A 20,536-nucleotide genomic window follows, 5' to 3' on the forward strand; every position below is an offset into this window, starting at 1 on the left:
GGAATTCCCCTGGTTGCCTTGGAAGTCCAAATACAATATGCAAAGTAGTGCTGTTGCTATAAATCTGGAATGTAAAGTGCAGGAAATACGTAGCAAGTGAGACAGTTTCAGAGAAGAAGTAAAGTTAACACTTCAATTCATTTACTTTAATTAGAATGAGAAATAAGTTGGTTGTAAAACAAAGACAAGACAAAACAATAGGGCAGAAGTGATTAAACAATAAAAGGAATGATGGGCAAAGGAAAAGGGAGGTGGCAGTGATGAAAGGAATTATGGGTCAAGAAGAAGTCTAAGTGGCATTAAGAGAATCATTATCAGTCTCTGTAGTTGCAAATAAAATGGAATCACAGTTATAATTTGAAATGGTTGAACTTAATGTTGAATGATAGGTTGCAAAATATAGTCAAAAAGATGAAATATGAGGTGCTGTTCCTTGAGCTTTCATCAAGCTTCATTGCAGGTGTAGGAAGCCGAAGAGGGAGTCAAGACAACTAATACAAGCACCGTGTTGATAGAGCCTTCAATCACGTATACCCCATTTCCTACACACCCGTGTCCTCACTCTCCTTCCCAAGACTAGGGCAGTGTTCCCCATGTTCTAATGTTCCTCTCCAATAGCCTCCATATTCAATGGATCCTCCTTTGTTTCTATTACTTCCAGCAAGATGTCACTCCAAACCCATTTTCCCCATTCACCGCATTTTAGCAATCTGAAGGGGCAATCTGGAATAGTCTGTTCTCCCCTTACATCAACTACAACAACTGTTCTCATTCCCGTTTTACCCACCCATGTAAGTATAGCCTTTTACTCAATTTGACATTCAATAAGTAATCTCTGGATACCACTTGCTAGTGAGAGTAGGAATAGGAGGACAGAGCAGATGAATACGTTGCTGAGGAGCTGGTCCAGGGAGCAGAGATTCAGAATTCTGGATCATTGGGATCTCTTCAGGGGCAGAAGTGACTTGTAGAATAAGACATGTTGCACCTCAACTGCAGGGGAACCAAGAACCTGGTGGGGAGATTTGCAAGAACTACTCAGGAGGATTTAAACTAGTCTGATAGAGGGGTGAAACAATAAATAGTAGTGAGACAAGAGAGAAGGTTGAGGTTAGTACAGAAGTTACAGACAGAGTTAAATAAACAAAGTAAACAAGAGCATAGCAGAGAATGAGGGAAGACTGATTAATTAAACTGAATTTATTTCAATGCAAGAGGTCCGACAGTAGGGCAGATGAACTCAAGGAATAAATGGGCACATGGGACTAGGAATATCATAGCTATTACAGAAACACAGCTGAGGGATGGTCAGGACTGGTAGCTCAGTGTTCTAGGCTACAGAAGCTGAAGAAAGGATTGGGGGAGGGAGGCAAGATAGGAGGAGGAGTGGCAATTTTGATTAGAGAAAACATAATTACGGTACTTAGAGAGCATATTCCTGGGGGATCATCTAGTGAAAATATCTGGATAGAACTTAGAAGTAAGAAGGGGTGATCACTTTGATGGGAATCTTATAGTACAGTCCTAATAGTCAGCCAGAAATTGAGGAGCAAATATGTTGCTGTAAAAATAATTGGATTGTAATAGTAAGGCATTTTAACTTTCTAAACATAGATTGGGACTGCCAAAATATTAAGGGCTGGATAGGGAGGAATTTGTTAATTGCATTTAAGAAAACTTTCTCAATCAATACGTAGATAGCCCTACTAGAGAAGGGGCAAAACTCAACCTCCTCTTCGGAAGTAAGACAGGGCAAGTGACTAAGATGTTAGTTGGAGAGCACTTTGGGATCAGTGACCATAATTCTGTTAGATTTAAACTCGTTATGGAAAATGATAGGACTGGTCCACAAGTTAAATTGGGGCAAGGCCAATTTTGATGGTATTAAACAGGAACTTTCAAAGGTTGATGGGGGGAGGCTGTTCGCAGGTAAAGGAATGTCTGACAAGTGGGAGCCTTTTAAAAATGAGATAATGAGAGTGCAGGGACAGCATAGTCCTGTTAGTATGAAGGGCAAGGCTGTTAGGAATGGGGACATAAGATGACGAGGGACATTGAAGCACTGGTCAAGAAAAAGGAGGCATATGTCAGGTATAGACAGCTGGGATCAAGCGAATCCCTTGAGGAGTATAGGAGGTGCAGGAGTCCACTTAAGACCGAAATCAGGAGGGAAGAAAGGGAACAAGAGATAACTATAGCAGATCAGGTTAAGGAAAATTAAAAGAGATTGTACAAGTATATTAATGGCAAAAGAGTAACTATAGACAGTATATGGTCCCTTAAATAGCAAAGAGACCATCAATGTATGGAACCATATGCCTATGGGCGAGATCCTAAATTAACATTTGGTGTCAGCATTTAATGTGGAGAGATATGCAAGTGGAAAATTGGGGAAATAAATAGCAATGTCTTTAAAAATTCCATAAAATGCATAAAGGTAGTTAAATCTCCAGGACCTGGTCAAGTGTATTCCAGGACATTCTGGGAAGTTAAAGAAGAAATTGTGGGAACCCGAGCAGAGGTATTTGGATCATGGACAGCCATGGGTAAGGTGTCAGAAGAAAGTACTTTGTGCCATTATTTAAGAAAGGCTGCAAGGAAAAGCCAGGAAATCACAGACTGGTGAACCTGAATTTAATGACCTAAGTTGTTGGAGAGGGTTCCGAGAGACAGGATCTACATGCATTTGGAAAGGCAAGGACTGATTAGGGAAAAAAAGAGTGGTACTGGAAAGCTTCACAGAGCTTATGCTCGAAAGGTCAACTATCCTGCTCCTCAGATGCTGCCTGACTGGCTGTGCTTTTCCAGCACCACACTTTTTGACTCTGATCTCCAGCATCTGCAGTCCTCACATTCACTCCTGATTAGGGATAGACAGTATGGCTCTGTGCATGGGAAACTGTATTTCACAAACTTGATGAGTTTTTTTTGAAGAGGTGACCTAGATGATTGATGAAGGCAGAGTGATAGATGTTGTCTATGTGGATTTTAGCAAGGTCTTCGAAAAGCTTCTGCATGGTAAACTGGTTAGCAAGGTTAGATCACCTGGGAGAGCTAGCTAATTGGATACAAAATCGGTTTGATAGTAGGATATAGAGGATAGTGGCAGAAGGTTGTTGTTCAGACTGGAGGCCTGTGACCGGTGGTGTGTCGCAAGGATCAGTGCTGGGTCCACTGTTGTTTGTCATTTATATAAACTATTTGGATAAGAATATAGGAGACACGGTTGTAAGTTTGTAGATGACACTAAAATTGATGGTATAGTGTACAGTAAAAAAAAAGGTTTTCTAAGAATATAATGGGGTCTTGATCAACTGGGCCAGCGGGCTGAGGAATGGCAGGTGGAGTTAAATGAGATTGAGCAAATTGAGATAAATGCAAGGTTTTGCATTTTGGAAGACAAATCAGAGCAGGACTTACACAGTTGGCGGTAGAGCCCTGGGGAAAGTTGTCAAACAGAGAGACCTATGGCTCTAGGTACATAGTTCTTTGAAAGTGGCATCACAGATAGACAGATGGTGAAGATGATATTTCGGACACTTGTCTTTGTCAGTCAGAGCACTGAGTACAAGAATTGGGGTATCATTTTTATGGCTGTACAGACATTGGAAAAGTCACATTTGGAGTACTGCGTACAATTCTGGTTGCCCTGCAACAGGAAGGACATTATTAAATTGGAAAGGATGTGATAAAGATTTACAAAGATGCTCTCGAGACTGGAAGGTTTGAGTTTTAAAGAGAGGCTGGACAGGCTGGGACTTTTTCCCGGAAGCATAGAAGGCTGAGGGGTGACCTTATAAAGGTTTATAAAATCATGAAAGGTGTAGATAGGTGAATAGCCTAGTGGATTCAGCACTGATCCTTGTGCCACACCACTGGTCACAGCCCTTCAGACTGAACAACAACCTTCTTTCAACGTCAAAGACCCATCACACCCTGGTAATGATCTCCCACAATCTCTCTCGTCACGCAGAAGATACAGAAGCCTGAACACATGCACCAGCAGATTCAGGAACAGCTTCACCCCGCCCGTTATTAGATTGATGAATGGATTCTCGAGCCTGAAATTATGCTGATCTTGCCAATGTTGATCTTGCCTAGTGCACACCCTGTGCAATGTAATCTCTATGCCTCTACGTCTTCTTGATCCGTGCTTCCTTCCTTACTATGATGTGCCTGTACTGCTCATAAATAAAGCTCTTCACTGTATTTCAGTACGTGTGACAATCAATCAGTCAATCAGTCTTTTCCCCAGGGTAGTGCAGTCCAAAGGTATAGATTTAAGGTGAGAAGGGCAGGTTTTTCAGACATTTGGGTAGTACGTACATGGAATAAGCTGCCAGAGGAAGTGATAGAGGTGATTACAGCATTTAAAAGACATTTGGACAGGTATGAGGACAGGGAAGGTTTAGATGGACAGGAGCCAAATGCAGGCAAATGGGACTAGATCAGTTTAGAAAACATGGTTGACGTGGACGAGTTGGTCTGAAGGGTCTGTTTCCATATTGTATGGCTCTATGACTCTAATTTTAGTGGGTAATCATTATAACCTTTTTGCAGACAACAGATACTGCTAACCTTGCCACTTGCAGTTCTTCCAGATCCACCTTTTGTTTCTTAAGAAAATTGGATTTTATTCTGGTCTTGTCATTTACAAATCCTCAAGACACTTTATCTCCTTATTTGTCTCGTTATTATTGTTTTGTTTACCTTGCATCATCATCCCCTTTTGCCATTAAATCTCTTTTGCTTTCCATCCTGACAGATTTATCCTTTTGTTCTTTCCCTCCTCCTATCCACAACTCCTTTACTGTGCTTCAGTGTTTTTTAAAAAATCTTATTATATCGCTCATGTTTTTCAGTCCTGATGACAAGTCCCACCCTGAAATGCTGGGTAGAATTTTACTGCCTTCTGGAAGCTGGGTGGCAAATGGTGGGGGGGAAACTTGAGTCTATGAAGGCCCCATGAACCCAGAAGTGAACATGGCATGATCTAGAGTCAAGGTGTGGATGGGTGGCTAGGGTGTCAGCATGGACTGGGTTGGAAGACTGTTGTACTGACATTTTTTTCTCCATTTTATAATTTATTCCTAAAATCTGCAATGCTGGACTTTTTACTTCTCTATTTTCCTCAGAACTGTAACTGATGAACCTGTTGCTCGGGACTTTGTACCGAACATGGTGCCATAAGCAGCAACTTAAACAGTTTTCACTGTACTCATTTGAGTACGTGACAATAAATTTAATTCTAGTTCTGAGTTCTAAACTAGATGCCATGACAGCAATGCTGTGTCTGCTGCCTATGTGTCTCCACTGGTATTTTAGCAGCAGGATGCAAGGAGTTGGGTGGACTGCTTGGATCAGTTGAGGGCCTTCCCTGGTCAGATATGAGAACTTAAGGTACTCCTCCTATTGCCACTGTACTTTACCAGTGAAGCAAAGTGTAGATGGCACATGACAAATCCTTTACAAACAAACATGTCTTTTTCAGGATCCTGTGCTACTCCTGCCCCATCTTACTTCAGCCCCAAGGTGTTCCCCATACAGTGTTCCTCAATTTATTCTCTTCTCCTACCATCAGGATAGGGTGTGCAGGTTGGGTGGTTGAATAAGGCCACCACCTACACATAAAATTTCACTGATGAGTCAATTTCCCTCTCACAGTTTCTATCCAACTTGCTGAATATTTTCAGCATTTTCTATTTATAATATGATGTAATTTGAGTACTGTAGAATTTAAAACACAAACAGATCAGCCATGAACTTATTAAATGCCAGACAAAGCTTGAGATGTTCTGAATAAGGAACACTGAACCTGAAACTTTGCTTTCTCCCCATTGAAATTGCTGAGACGAAGGCACTTCACTTTCTGAGACTCATTGACAACTTAATCAGGTAATGGAAAAGTATTCAAGGTACCATGGAGAATAGGTCTGTTTTTCATGGGTAAACTAAAATGTAGATAATGAAAAATATATCTCAGTCAGAAGGTTGTAGTTTAAGCCCTGTCCCAGAAAATGACCAAGTAATCTTGCAAATGCCAAAGGCCCGTTGGAAGAGTGGAGCTTCAAGCAAATCATTGAATAGTCAGGCCATTGATGTGTTTGTCAAAAATCCTATGGTATCTTTTGAAGAAGAGCAGGCTAATGTTGTGTGTGCTGACAAACACTCCTTCCTTAACCAACATTTTGTATCTGATTTCAAGCAACTGAAGTTCTTTAGTTGTTTAAAAATCTTTAAATGAGTACTATTGATGCACTATGCAGATAGACCTTATATGGTACCAAGTGATTTTTGTTTTAATTAAAAAACAGGAACTTTATCTTGAAGACAATGAAATTGAAGAGATATCTGAAGTTAGTTTAAATAAGACCACCAATTTGAATGTGATGGTTCTCAGGAATAATAAGCTTGATGAAACCAGGATCGCACCATTTGCTTGGATAAAACTCAAGTGAGTAATTTGGTAATAATTAAATGTTTTCAACTATTAACTGATGTCATAATGTACATATTATAAGCTAACTGTTTCTAACTGTCAAATCTAAATAACTTAATTGATTATAGTTAATATTCAATTATGAACTTGTAATTCTTTTTAAAACTAAGTAAAATAAGTGATACATTCATTTGAAATAAAATCAAGAAATCATATTAATTCTATATAAATGCCAACATGCCTTTCATATTGACATAGTGAAAGACAATTGATCTAATTTAGTTTTTGGTTTGAACAAGTTATAATTTTCTGCATTTTGTAGAAGGGTGTAATGTTTCACAAATTATACTTAATGTGAATAAAAATTCCTGTTTATCATCTAGGAACCTAGAATATCTGGATCTCTCACACAACAAGATAATTCACGTTCCATCATTGCTACCCAAAGGTCTCCTGTATCTTATACTTGTTCATAACCAGATTGAGCGAATTCCAGGCTTTGTATTTGCTCACATGGAACCAGGATTAGAAATTTTGTACCTATCTTTCAACAAATTAACAAGCGATGGAATTGACCCAGTTTCTTTCTTTGGCACCTACAATACTATGAGAGAATTGTTTTTGGATCATAATATGTTGAAAAAAATTCCTATTGGAATTGCTGAAATGAAGGCGCTTCACTTTCTGAGACTCAATGATAACTTAATCAGGTAATGGAAAAGTATTCAAGACATCATTGGTAACAGGTCTGTTTTTCTTGGGTAAACTAAAATGTAGATAATGAAAAATATATCTCAGTCAGAAGATTTCAGTTTAAGCCCTGTCCCAGGAAGTGACCATGTAATTTAGCAAATACCAAAGACCAGTTAGAAAGGTGGAACTTCAAGCAAGTCACAGAATAGTCAGGCTGTTGATGTGTTTGTTAAAGATCCTATGGTAACTTTTCAAGAATAGCAGGTTAATATTGTGTGTGCTGACAAACACTCCCTCCTCAACCAACATCAACAAATTTGAACTTACTTATTTGCCATTTATGTCAGTGCTGCTTTCAGGATCTTATTCTGGCCAAAATATTTGCCATGTCTACTGTTATAAGAACAATTATGGCTGTTCAAATTAATTGCATATTGCTGAAAAGAGAGTCTTGTAGCTGAAACTTTTGACATTGCACTTAAGACCACAGGACATAAGAGCACAAGCAGGCCACTGAGACCATTATGTCTGCTCTGCTATTCAATAAGATCTTGGATGATCTGAAAATTCTCAACACAACTTTCCTGCTTTTGCTCCATAACCCTTGATTCCTTTACTGATTAAAAATTCCTTTATACTTGAATATACTTGATGACCCAGCTTCAACAGGCCACTGGTGAAGACTTTCACAGATTCTTTACATTTAGAGAAGAAATGCCTCTCACCTCTGTCTTAAATGTGTGACCCCTTATTCTGAGATTACACCCTCTGATTGTGACTGTTTCAAAAGGGGAAGCAAGCTTTTTGCATCTATGCTGTTAAGAACCATAAGAATCTTGTATGTTCCAGTAAGGTCACCTCTCATTCTTCTGAGTAGAAGCTCAATCTACTCAACCTCACCTCATAAGACAGTCCCATCATACTCAGTATCAGCCTAGTGAACCTTCTTTGAACTGCCTCCAATGCCAGTAAGTCTTTCCTTCGTTAGTTAGCCCAAAATTGTTCACAGTATTCCAGTTGTGATCTGATTAGTGCCTTGTATGATTTTAGTAAAACTTCCGTCCTTTCATATTTCATTCCCGTTGAAATAAAAGCCAACATTCCATTTGCCTTCCCTATTTCCTGCTGAATTAGGATCCTCGTCTTGTGATTCATGGATGAAGACTCCCAAGACCCTCTTTTCCATTGCTTTCGGCAGTTTTTCTTCACTTAAATAATATTCAGTAACTCTATATCTTCTGCCAAAATGCATAATCTCAGTTTCTCACATCATATTCCATCTGCCAAGTTTTTTTCACACTTCCTTAAATTAGACCAGACATTTTCCAGTCCAGACGTGGTGGCCATAAGCCCATTCATGAGTAAATATAATACAGTGAACAACGGTCTGATTGGGATCATCATTATCCTACAGGATAGATTTGATGTGCCCCATTTTGGCCTGAGTTTGCATGGTGAGCTAATGGATTGGAGCCCAAATTACAAGATAACCGATTTAGCTGGTCTTATAGAGCTATAAGAATCCAACATGTAACTGATTTGTAAAGGTACATTTCAGCATGCCAGAAGTAGAGAACACATTTGCAGATTTCTCAACCAGTACATTGACAAAATAGAGCTCTTAAGAGTATTGCATTTCAAAGTTGAATTTGAGCATGGGTTGTATTGCATTAAGTGCTTAAGAAAAATTCTGATGTGCACGTATAGCTTCAATTATAGTATACATATCATCTATACATCAGAAATATGCTGGAAGTAGAAGGATCAGGGTAATTCATCAAAGGTAACTTTCTCATGGAAACTGAGAAAAATGTTCGTGACAGCTGGGCCGAGACAGCATTCCTTGCAACAGTATGTATTTGTGCATGAATGGCGTCTGTGCAAGTTGCTAAGTTCTTAATTTTAACAAATGAATCCATAAATTGAGAGCATGAAAAAATTGCCATGATGCATTAATGTAGCATAAATATCTACAGGTTCCTTGAGAGGCACATTCATGAAAATGCAATGTTGAACAAGGATATTGATGTAGCTCAAAACAATCAACAGATGTGAAGTTATTTTGGACACATGAGAGAAATGTGGTGTTACTGGATTTCAAGACTGCACCATCCCCCTTTCCCCCTTATGTCATGTTAAAGCATCTATATTAATACATCTTTACAATACATTCCAACATGTAATAGCAATCAAGTTTTAGAAAATGTATACATAGGTATTTTGGACAGGGCATACATTAGTTGAGTTGCATTATTCTAAGACTTAGGTCTTCTCTTTGCATTGTTTTATTTTGCTTCCAATAAGAATGGACCTCTGGAAGTCTTGAACTGGATTTCTGAACAGTCTCTGTGCTTGCCTTTTGAGATAGCACAACAGAGTCATAGAGTCATACAGCACAGAAACATACTCTTCAGTGACAGAGTCCCAAACCAACTCACATCTGATCACAAGATAATTTAAATCCAAAAAATGAGTTGTGTATTAAAGTGTTGATTGAACTAAAGGAGATTTTTGAAAATATACTCTAATGCAATTTTTTTTAAACTAGAAATGTTCCACCGGAATCCATCTGCATAATGGATGATCAAGATGACTCAAAAATTCGAACACTTCATCTCGAAAACAATTATATAAACACACGGAGAATCCCACCAACTGCCTTTTGTTGTATAGAAAAATACTCAAGTGTGATCTTGACACCACAAAAGGTCAAAAAATAACTATTCTAGGTGTGAAAGTCATTTTTATCCATATATGTTTTGAAGCAAAAATTGTGTATGACATGCGGCTTAAATGTTCTTGTTTAACTGCACTTCTGTCAAAGCAGAATAATGAGTCCCCATCGAGCGATAAGAAATGTACACTAAACCTACACCTAGTTCATGGTTTTTATGTCAATAATTGCCTATGCATCTTCCATAAGCGAAGGATAGGTGGACATGTAATAAATCACTTTTGTTAGTCATTAAATGTAATAATTTATTGGATATTACTTGGAAGTTAAAAGATGTTGCTGACTCTGCCTTGTATGGCCACATGAAACTACCCATTCAACAAATATTTACAAGTTTTATAAACAAGTCGAGTAGAATGCCATTAATTTAAATAAGTCAGGAACAAACATGTTTAGAATTAACAATTTGTTTGGTCTGGAAAATCATTACTTAGATTTGAATTACCAAATACAAATGGGTTAAAAGTATCATGGTGGAATACTGTGAGAATCCATTTAAGGACTGAGAATTGATTTTTACATAAAGTAGTGTCGTAGTGCAAAAGAACAACAGCATATATGTCAAACACTAAAATGAAACAAAGAACTGCAGATTCTAGAAACCTGAAACAAATATACAGGTTGCTAAAGAAGGATATGTTTTACAAAGAAAGGCTGAGCAAGTCATGTAACTATAATTTAGAAAAATGAGAAGTGACAACAGGGAAGATTCTGAGCAGAATTGACCAGGTAGATACTAAAAGGATGTTTACTCATGTGGGGTGTCTAAAATTAAGGAGTACAGTTTGAGGATAAAGGGTATCCCATTTAAACAAAGATATGGGCTAGAATTTTCCACTTTGCAGTTGAAGTATGGAGATAGGCATCATTATGAGTGGGACATGCACATTACCACTAATGAGACGGCCTGTTTGATCCAGTGCCTAAATAGTCCAGCACTTAAATAGTCACCTGAAAAGCCTTTTGGTGCATTCCCTCCTGTGACAAAGATATCATGCCTGCTTCAGGCTGTCAGCCAAAAAGCAGCCACTTTTAGCAGCATCATTGTTTTGGAGGCCAAGTGTGCAGCAATACTGAAGTCTTGGAACAGTGGAAAAGACAGTGACATTTTCAGGGAGAGAATCGAGGGGTGGGAGTCATGTGGAGCGGATGTTCAGGGAGACAAACAAGGGCAGGGTTTGACAATCAGCATCACTTCTCTACCCCTCCATCTCTGCTTCTGATCACCATGATAACAAAATGAAAACCTGCAATTGTTGGAAATCTGAAAGAAAAACAAATTGCTGTAGAAACTCAGCAGGTCCAGCAGCATTTGTGGAGAGAAGACAGACTTAACATTTTGGATCCAGGGACCCTTAGAGAGTCATAGAGACATAGAGATATACAGCACAGAAACAGACTCTCCGGTCCAATTTGTCCATGCCGACCAGATACCCCAACCCAATCTAATCCCACCTGCCAGCACATGGCCCATATCCCTCTAAACTCTTCCTATTCATATACCCACCCAGATCCCTTTTAAAAGTTGCAATTGTACTAGCCTCCACCATTCTCTCTGGCAGCTCATTCTATACACGTAGCACTCTCTACTCGAAAAAGTTGACCCTTAGGTCTCTTTTATATCTTTCCCCTCTCACCCTAAACCTATGCCCTCTAGTTCTGGATTCCCCTATCCTAGGGACAGACTTTGTCTATTTATCCTATCCCTGCTCCTCATGATTTTATAAACCTCTCTGAGGTCACCCCTCAGCCTCCGATGCTCCAGGGAAAACAGCCCTAGGCTATTCAACCTCTCCTGATAGCTCAAATCCTCCAAACCTGGCAGCATTCTTGTAAGTCTTTTCTGAACCCTTTCAAGTTTCACAACATCATTCCAATAGGAAGGAGACCAGAACTGCACACAATATTCCAAAAGTACAGCTGCAACATGACTTCCCAAATCCTATTGTCAATGCTCTGACCAACAAAGGAAAGCATACCAAAAGCTGCCTTCACTATCCTATTTAGCTGTGACACTATTTTCAAGGAGCTATGAACCTGCACTCCAAGGTCTCTTTGTTCAGCAACACTCCCTTGGCCCTTACCATTAATTGTATAAGTCCTGCTAAGATTTGCTTTCCCAAAATCCAATGCCTTTCAGTTATCTAAATTAAACTCCACTTGCCACTCCTCAGCCCATTGGCCATCTGATCAAGTTCTCATTGTAATCTGAGGGAACCTTTTTTGTTGTCCACTACACCTGCAATTTTGGTGTCATCTGCAAACTTACTAATTATACCTCTTACGCTCACATCAAAATCATTTATATAAATGTCGAAAAGTAGTGGACCCAGCACTGATCTTTGGGTCACAGGCCTCCAATCTGAAAAACATCCCTTCAGCACCATCCTCTGTCTTCTACCTTCAAGCCAGTTCTGGCTAGTTCTCCCTGTATTCCATGAGATCCAACCTTGCTAACTAATCTCCCATAGGGAACCTTGTCGAAAGCCTTACTGAAGTCCATTTGATCACATCTACTGCTCTGCCCTCATCAATCCTCTTTGTTACTTCCTCAAAAAACTCAATCAAGTTTGTGAGACATGATTTCCCACGCACAAAGCCATGTTGATTATCCCTAATCAGTCCTTGCCTTTCCAAATACATATACATCCTGTCCCTCAGGATTCCCTCCAACAACTTGCTGACCACTGACGTTAGGCTCACTGGTCTTGTCCTTACCAACTTTCTTAAACAGTGGCACCACGTTAGTCAACCTCCAGTCTTACAGCACCTCACCTTTGACTACTGATGATACAAATATCTCAGCAATGGGCCCAGCAATCACTTTTCTAGCTTCCCACAGAGTTCTCGGGTACATCTAATCAGGGAGGAGAAAGTGAGGACTGCAGATGCTGGATATCAGAGCTTAAAAATGTGTTGCTGGAAAAGCGCAGCAGGTCAGGCAGCATCAAAGGAACAGGATTCCTGAAGAAGGGCTTATGCCGATTCTCATATTCCTTTGATGCTGCCTGACCTGCTGCGCTTTTCCAGCAACACATTTTTAAGCTCTACATCTGATCAGGTCCTGGGGATTAATCCACTTTTATGCATTTCAAGACATCCAGCACTTCCTCCTCTGTAATATGGACATTCTCAAGATGTCACCATCTACTTCTCTACATTCCATAGCTGACATGTCCTTCTCCACAGTAAACACTGTTGTAAAATACTGTTTAGTATCTCCCCTATCTCCTCTGGCTCCACACAAAGGCTGCCTTGCTGATCTTTGAGGGGCCCTATTCTCTCCCTAGTTATCCTTTTCTCCTTAATATATTTGTAAAAGCCCTTTGGATTCTCCTTAACCCTATTTGCCAAAGCTCTCTCATGTCCCCTTTTCACCCTCCTAATTTCCCTCTTAAGTATACTCCTACTGCCTTTATACTCTTCTAAGGATCCACTCGATCTCTCCTGTCTATACCTGACATATGCTTCCTTCTCTTTTAATTTCTTTAGTCATCCAGCATTCCCTACACCTACCAAACTTTCCCTTCACCCTAACAGGGAGTCTTGTCTCTGGACTATTGTTAACTCATTTCTGGAGGCTTCCCATTTTCCAGCCATCCCTTTACCTGCGAACAATCGGCTTTTGAAAGTTCTTGCCTAATACCGTCAAAATTGGCCTTCTTCCAATTTAGAACTTCAACTTTTAGATCTCGTCTATCCTTTTCCATCATTATTTAAAAACTAATAGAATTATGGTCGCTGGCCCCAAAGTGGGGGCACTGACACCTCAGTCACCTGCCCTGTCTTATTTCCCAATAGTAGGTCAAGTTTTACATCTTCTTTTGGTGGTACATCCACCTACTGAATTAGAAAATTTTTTTTTACACACTTAACAAATTTCTCTCCATCTAAACCCTTAAAACTATGGCAGTCCCAGTCTATTATTCTTACAGATAACTGAGATCTCCTTACAAATTTGTTTCTCAATTTCCTGCTGACTATTAGGGGGTTCTATAATGCAATCCCAAGAAAGTGATCAGCCCTTTCTTATTTCTCAGTTCCACCCAAATAACTTCCCGGAATATCCTCCCTCAGTACAGCTGTAATGCTATCCCTTATCAAAAGCACCATTCCCCTTCCTCTCTTGCCTCCTTTTCTGTCCTTCCTGTAGCATTTATATCCTGGAAAACCAAGCTGCCAGACCTGTCCATCCCTGAGCCACGTTTCTGTAATTGCTATGATATCCCAGTCCCATGTTCCTAACCATGCCATGAGTTCATCTGCCTTCCCCGTTAGGCCCCTTGCATTGAAATAAATGCAATTTAATTTATCAATCCTACCTTGTTCTCTGCTTTGTCCCTGCCTGCCCTGACTGTTTGACTCGCTTCTTTTCTCAACTGTACCAGTCTCAGATTGATCTCTTTCCTCACTATCTCCATGGGTCCCGCCCACTCCCCCCCACCCCCAACCTTACAAGTTTAAATTCTCCTGAGCAGCTTGAGCAAGTCTCCCTGCCTGTATATTAGTCCCCTTCCAATTCAGGTGCAATCTATCCTTCTTGTATAGGTCACTTCTTCCCCAGAAGAGATTCCAATGGTCCAAAAATGCGAATCCTTCTCCCATACACCAGCTCCTTAGCCATGCATTTATCTGCTCTCTCCTCCTATTCCTACCCTCACTAGCTAGATATTACTACCCTCGAGGAGCTCGTTTAAAATTCCCGCCTAACTTTCTATATTCTCCCTTTAGAATCTCATCCTTTTCCCTTCCTATGTTGTTAGTTCCAATGTGTACAACGACTTCCTGTTGGTCTCTCTGCCTCCTTTGAGAACATTCTGCACCTTCTCTAAGACATCCTTGAACTTGGCACCAGGGAAGCAACAACACACCATTCTGATTTTTCGCTGCTGGCCACAGCAACATTTTTCTGTACCTCGGACTAGAGAGTTCCCGAACACAATTGATCTCTTGGAACTCGACGCACCCCTCATTGCATTAGAGCCAGTCCCGGTACCAGAAATTTGGCTGTTCATGCTACATACCACAGAGAATCCACCAACCCCTACATTTTCCAAAACAGCACACCTTTTTGAAATGGGGATAGTCACAAAAGACTCCTGCACTACCTGATAGGATTAGCAACCAATGTCATTTATTGCAGATATAATTCTCAGTAACACATAACCTCTCCCTAAACTCCCACACCTGACAAGAAGAGCACCCCCCCCCATTTATCTCTCCACCCTGGAGGCTCCCTGCCTCCATTCCCGATGAAGGGTTTTTGCCCAAAACATCGATTTTCCTGCTCTTCGGATGCTGCCTGGCCTGCTGCGTTTTTTCAGCACCACTATAATCTAGACTCTGGTTTCCAGCATCTGCAGTCCTCACTTTTGCCAAGAAGAGCATATCACCCTACTATAGGCCATTTTTGCTTCTTCCAATCTACAGACCCAGAAAATAGCACCGTGTTATTGCTCTACAAAACACTGTTCCAAGCTAACTTAATACTTATGGCTTATATTTTTTAAGTTTAATCAAGAAATATATCTCAATAAAGCATATAATCAAGAAAGAATACACTCTACTCACTAGTGTGGATTTACAGCAAGGCTATACTTAAAACTACTCACTTACCTGTTTCTATGCTGTGACCTCTCCCAAACAGGTTCCTCCAAGATTAGTTGTGAAGTTCACTGTTTGTTAATTTTCCTAGATGCACTACAATGTCCAGCGATAAATTAATTCAACAGCAAATGCAGTAACTGCACTGGTTCACTGCTGTGTCAGTTAGCAGTGTAGGTTTCTTTCTCTCTCTCTCTCTCTCTCTCCCCCCTGTATTGACCTGAAAATGTGCTGCCTTTGTCTGTCCCTCTCCCTTTGAAAAGTGCCGTTATTTTGAATCTTTTTTCTCCTAAGTTTCAAAACAATGCAATAGCATATAAAACAGTAACTGTTGCTCCTGGAATTCGAGGAAATCAACTCCAACCCCTAAAATCCCTCAAAAAAGGAGCATCCTGTTCCAGCCAGAAATTTTTCCTGTCATCCATCTTGGATTACCCAGAATCCGTCTTCTTTGATAAGAATGAAGTTCTCAGTCAAGGCGCCAAAAGCTTCATGTACTTTAAACTAGTGTGTGAAAAATAATCAGTATGTTCATTGCTTGAAACAATTATATGTAAATTATGTCTTGAAGTATCTTGAAATCATGCCAAAGATAAACCAAAATGCAATTTTAAAATTTATTGCATTTTTGCATACATATGCAGTACTAATGATAATAAATCCCAAATAGAAGAAGAGAATAGGGATCAATGGGAATTCTTCAAGATGGAAATTTGTAACCAGATGGCACAAGGATCAGTCTGAACACCTCAATTAGATACTATCAATATTAATGACATGGAGGAGGGGACAGAGTGTATCCAAATTTGTTAACTACACTAAAATAGGTGGGAGAGCATGTTGGATGAGGACATAAGGCAATAAAATGTAGGAGCAGAATTAGGCCATTTGCCCACTGAGTCTGTTCTGCCATTCAATCATGGCTGATATATTTGTAACCCCACTCTCCAGCGTTCTTCCCGTAACGTTTGATTCCCTTAACACTCAAGAACCTATTTCTCTGTCTCAATTACAATCAATGACTTTACAAGCAATAAGCTCAACAGATTATCGCTGGCTGACGAAATTCCTAATGAGCTCAGTGGTGTCCCTAAATTCTTTTAAGGTGTGTCCTCAGGCCTTAGTCTCAACCTGCTAGTGGAAACATCTTCTCCAAATCCACTCTATCCAAGCCTATCACTATTCTGTGAATATTAATTAAATCCCCCCTCATCCTTCTAAACTCCATGGAGCACAGACCCAGAATCCTCAGCTATTCCTCATATGACAAGCCTTTCATTCCTGGAATCATTCTTGTAAACCTTCAAGGCTCTCTGCAACACCAGCACATCCTTCTTGTATACAGGCACAAAACTGCTCAAATATTCTCTCAAGGAAATCTCGACTGGTTGAGTGAGTGGGCAAAAATTTGTTAGATGGAGTTTTATGTAGCAAAGTGCAAGGTATTTGGTACTGTAGTGATTGAAACAAGGTCAGCCAGCTCGATCTCAGAATGAGTTCCCTGATTATTCTGGTCCAGTCAGGGAGCTCTAGCTTCCATAAAAAGGTTGAGTGTCAGAGGTATGGACACTCTGTACTTGACTCTGTATGAGGCAGCATTATAGTCAAGGACTGTTCATGTTTAAACAAAGGGTGATTTGGTGATGAGATGCCGGCCTCTATGGATCTACTTCAGTGGAGACGAGAGTAAACCACAGTTTTGAAAAAACTCGCTCACTGTAGTAGTCTTTGAGTTGGGGTAAGCATTTCTTACATTATTTGTTTGTTTGGGAAGTTTGATTCATTCAACCCTGCCATCGAGCAATGGGCATAGTATGTAGACAAAATGGGTTATTGGGACATTGTGGCAGACAACAATGAGCAATTCTCCTGACAGCATGTGAAGCTGCAGCTTTTTCTCTCATTCGGAGCCTAACTTTCCCTAAGGCATCAGATACTAAAGGCTTTCAAGAATTGGTTTATATAGTTAAGGAATATTACGATCCCAAGCCTCCTTTAATTCGAAGATGCTATAGTTTTTACGTGGCAATTCAAGAACCGGGGAATCTGTATCAGGGTGTTTGAGTAGGTTATGACAACTGCAGAGGCCTGTCAATTTGCTTTAATCTTTAATGAGATGCTTAGAGACTATTTGTTATACGGGACTAATGATGCAATTATGCAAGAACCCCTGCTAGCTGAAGCTCAACTGGACTTCAAGCAGGCACTACAACTGGCAGTATCATTGGAAAATGTGGCAAATGGAGTATACGAATTGTAAGATATTCTGATGGAAATGGACATTCCTGCCAGTCTGATGGAGCTTGAGTGCAAGCAATTGCACAGCCTCATTCAGTCCCTGTTCAGCCATTGTAGCTGTTGCCAGTATGCGGATTCGAAACAGCAAAGGAGTCCTACTAGACCTAAATTGAGTGAGATAACTCATAGGCCAATATCTAGGAGGGTTCATACCCTGGGAAGTTCACCTACATCTGGTTTGGAACAGTTAAATTGCTTAGCAACATTAAAATCAATATCAATCAAGGTAAGCTTCTGGTTAAATCGTCATCTGGTTCTAATGGAGGTTGATACTGATGCAGCCATATCAGTGGTTGCAGAATCAGTTTTTAATAACATTTGCAATGCAAAGCTTTTAACTTTGTGCAAGACCTCAGCTAAGCTAAGAACCTATACCATGTAAATAATACAGATTATGGGTACAATGTCTGTTCTGGTCTCTTGAAAAGCAGCTGGTTTAGTTACCGGTGATTGTGGTAAAAGGCTTAGGCCAAAGTTAATAGGGGCAAAACTGTTTGCAGAGGGTGACCTAGCTTGACTCAACATGTCTGAATTAGAAAATGGCTGCCTGAGTGAAATCCTAATTAAATACCCAGAACTCTTCCAGGAGGGTCTAGGGTCTATCAGAGCGGCCAGGGCCACCTTGCATATTGAATAGGAAGCCATTAGACCTGCCCAATTCCTTTTGCCTTACTGGCAAAAGTCGAGGTAGAAATAAGAAGTTTGGAAAGTGAAGGAATCATCAAACCCAGTCCAATCTGCAGAATGGATAGCACCAATTGTAACAATTTTGAAGCCAAAGGGTCAGATAGCCTTTGTGGGGATTTCAAACAAATGGTAAACCATTTTTGAAGCTGAATAAATATCCAATCCAATGGATAGAAGATTTATACACAAAGCTGGCCCCTGCTTCACAAAAGTGGACATTAGCCACACTTACTTGCAATTGCATTTAGTCCAGGATTCCCAGAAGTCTGCTGTAATTAATACTCATAAGGGCTTGTATGAGACTGCCATTCAGGGTATCGACAGCCTGTTCGATTTTTCAGTGGTCAATGAAGAACATTTTTCAAGATCCACATCATGTTTAAAAGGAGTTTAATTTAGATAAGTGTGAGGTGCTGCATTTTAGAAAGGCAAATCAGGGCAGGACTTATACACTTAATGGTAAGGTTCGAGGGAGTGTTGCTGAACAAAGAGACCTTGGAGTGCAGGTTCATAGTTCCTTGAAAGTGGAGTCTCAGACAAGAACTCCCCACCTACGTTCGGGATCACAACCCCGCACCTCCCGCTTCTACCTCCTGCCCAAAATCCACAAACCTGACTGCCCCGGCCGACCCATTGTCTCCGCCTGCTCCTGCCCCACCGAACTCATCTCCGCATACCTTGACACCGTCCTGTCCCCCTTAGTCCAAGAACTCCCCACCTACGTTCGGGACACCACCCATGCCCTCCACCTGCTCCATGATTTTCGCTTCCCAGGTCCCCAACGCCTTATTTTCACCATGGACATCCAGTCCCTGTACACCTCCATCCCCCATCACGAAGGACTCAAAGCCCTCCGCTTCTTTCTTTCCTGCCGTACCAACCAGTACCCTTCCACTGATACCCTCCTTCGACTGACTGAACTGGTCCTCACCCTGAACAACTTCTCTTTCCAATCCTCCCACTTCCTCCAAACCAAAGGAGTAGCCATGGGCACCCGCATGGGCCCCGGTTATGCCTGCCTCTTCGTAGGATATGTGGAACAATCCATCTTCCGCAACTACACTGGCCCCACCCCCCACCTTTTCCTCCGCTACATCGATGACTGTATCGGCGCCGCCTTGTGCTCCCACGAGGAGGTTGAACAGTTCATCCACTTCACCAACACCTTCCACCCCGACCTCAAATTCACCTGGACAGTCTCAGATTCCTCCCTCCCCTTCCTCGACCTTTCTATTTCTATCTCAGGCGACAGAATCAACACGGACATCTACTACAAACCAACCGACTCCCACAGCTACCTGGACTACACCTCCTCCCATCCTGCCCCCTGTAAAAACGCCATCCCATTCTCCCAATTCCTTCGACTCTGCCGCATCTGCTCCCAGGAGGACCAGTTCCAAAAACGCACAACCCAGATGGCCTCCTTCTTCAAGGACCGCAATTTCCCCCCCGACGTGGTCGACGATGCCCTCCACCGCATCTCTTCCACTTCCCGCTCCTCCGCCCTTGAACCCCGCCCCTCCAACCGCCACCAGGACAGAACCCCACTGGTCCTCACCTACCACCCCACCAATCTCCATGTAAAGCGCATCATCCGCCGTCATTTCCGCTACCTCCAAACGGACCCCACCACCAAGGATATATTTCCCTCCCCTCCCCTATCAGCATTCCGTAAAGACCACTCCCTCTGTGACTCCCTCGTCAGATCCACACCCCCCACCAACCCAACCTCCACTCCCGGCACCTTCCCCTGCAACCGCAGGAGGTGCAAGACTTGCGCCCATTTTAGAAAGGCAAATCAGGGCAGGACTTATACACTTAATGGTAAGGTTCGAGGGAGTGTTGCTGAACAAAGAGACCTTGGAGTGCAGGTTCATAGCTCCTTGAAAGCAGAGCCACAGGTAGATAGGATAGTGAAGAAGGCATTTGGTATGTCTGAGGATGATATCCAAGTTCTCTAAATGCTCCTTATTAGTTTTCCGTGTTATTACAATGTCATCTAGGTGAATTGTCATGATTTGGAGGTGCTGGTGTTAGACTGGGGTGTACAAAGTTAAAAATCACACAACACTGGGTTATAG

General features: G+C 41.2%; 2 protein-coding genes across 14 annotated transcripts in view; one reads left to right on the plus strand and one right to left on the minus strand.

Annotated features, from left to right (window-relative positions):
- Window positions 1–20,536, minus strand: part of cenpp (centromere protein P) — a 348,725-nt gene that overhangs the window by 71,947 nt on the left and 256,242 nt on the right. The window lies entirely within an intron of this gene.
- The window catches only part of ecm2 (extracellular matrix protein 2, female organ and adipocyte specific), an 89,627-nt gene that overhangs the window by 61,661 nt on the left and 7,430 nt on the right, over window positions 1–20,536 (plus strand). For 6 of the 9 annotated variants that reach the window (XM_087994206.1, XM_087994207.1, XM_087994208.1 and 3 more), the window contains 3 exons: window positions 6,315–6,454; window positions 6,823–7,149; window positions 9,681–10,119. In XM_087994206.1, coding sequence (XP_087850332.1) covers window positions 6,315–6,454; window positions 6,823–7,149; window positions 9,681–9,852 — 639 coding nt within the window. In that variant the 3' untranslated portion in view covers window positions 9,853–10,119. Of the gene's footprint in view, window positions 1–6,314; window positions 6,455–6,822; window positions 7,150–9,680; window positions 10,120–20,536 lie in introns of those variants that run through there. The other 3 variants (XR_015759370.1, XR_015759371.1, XM_087994210.1) reach the window with 1 other exon arrangement.

This window comes from Chiloscyllium plagiosum, unplaced genomic scaffold (genome assembly GCF_037043375.1).
Source record: "Chiloscyllium plagiosum isolate Xiang-an unplaced genomic scaffold, Cpla_swu_hap1 HiC_scaffold_14, whole genome shotgun sequence".
NCBI lineage: Eukaryota > Metazoa > Chordata > Chondrichthyes > Orectolobiformes > Hemiscylliidae > Chiloscyllium > Chiloscyllium plagiosum.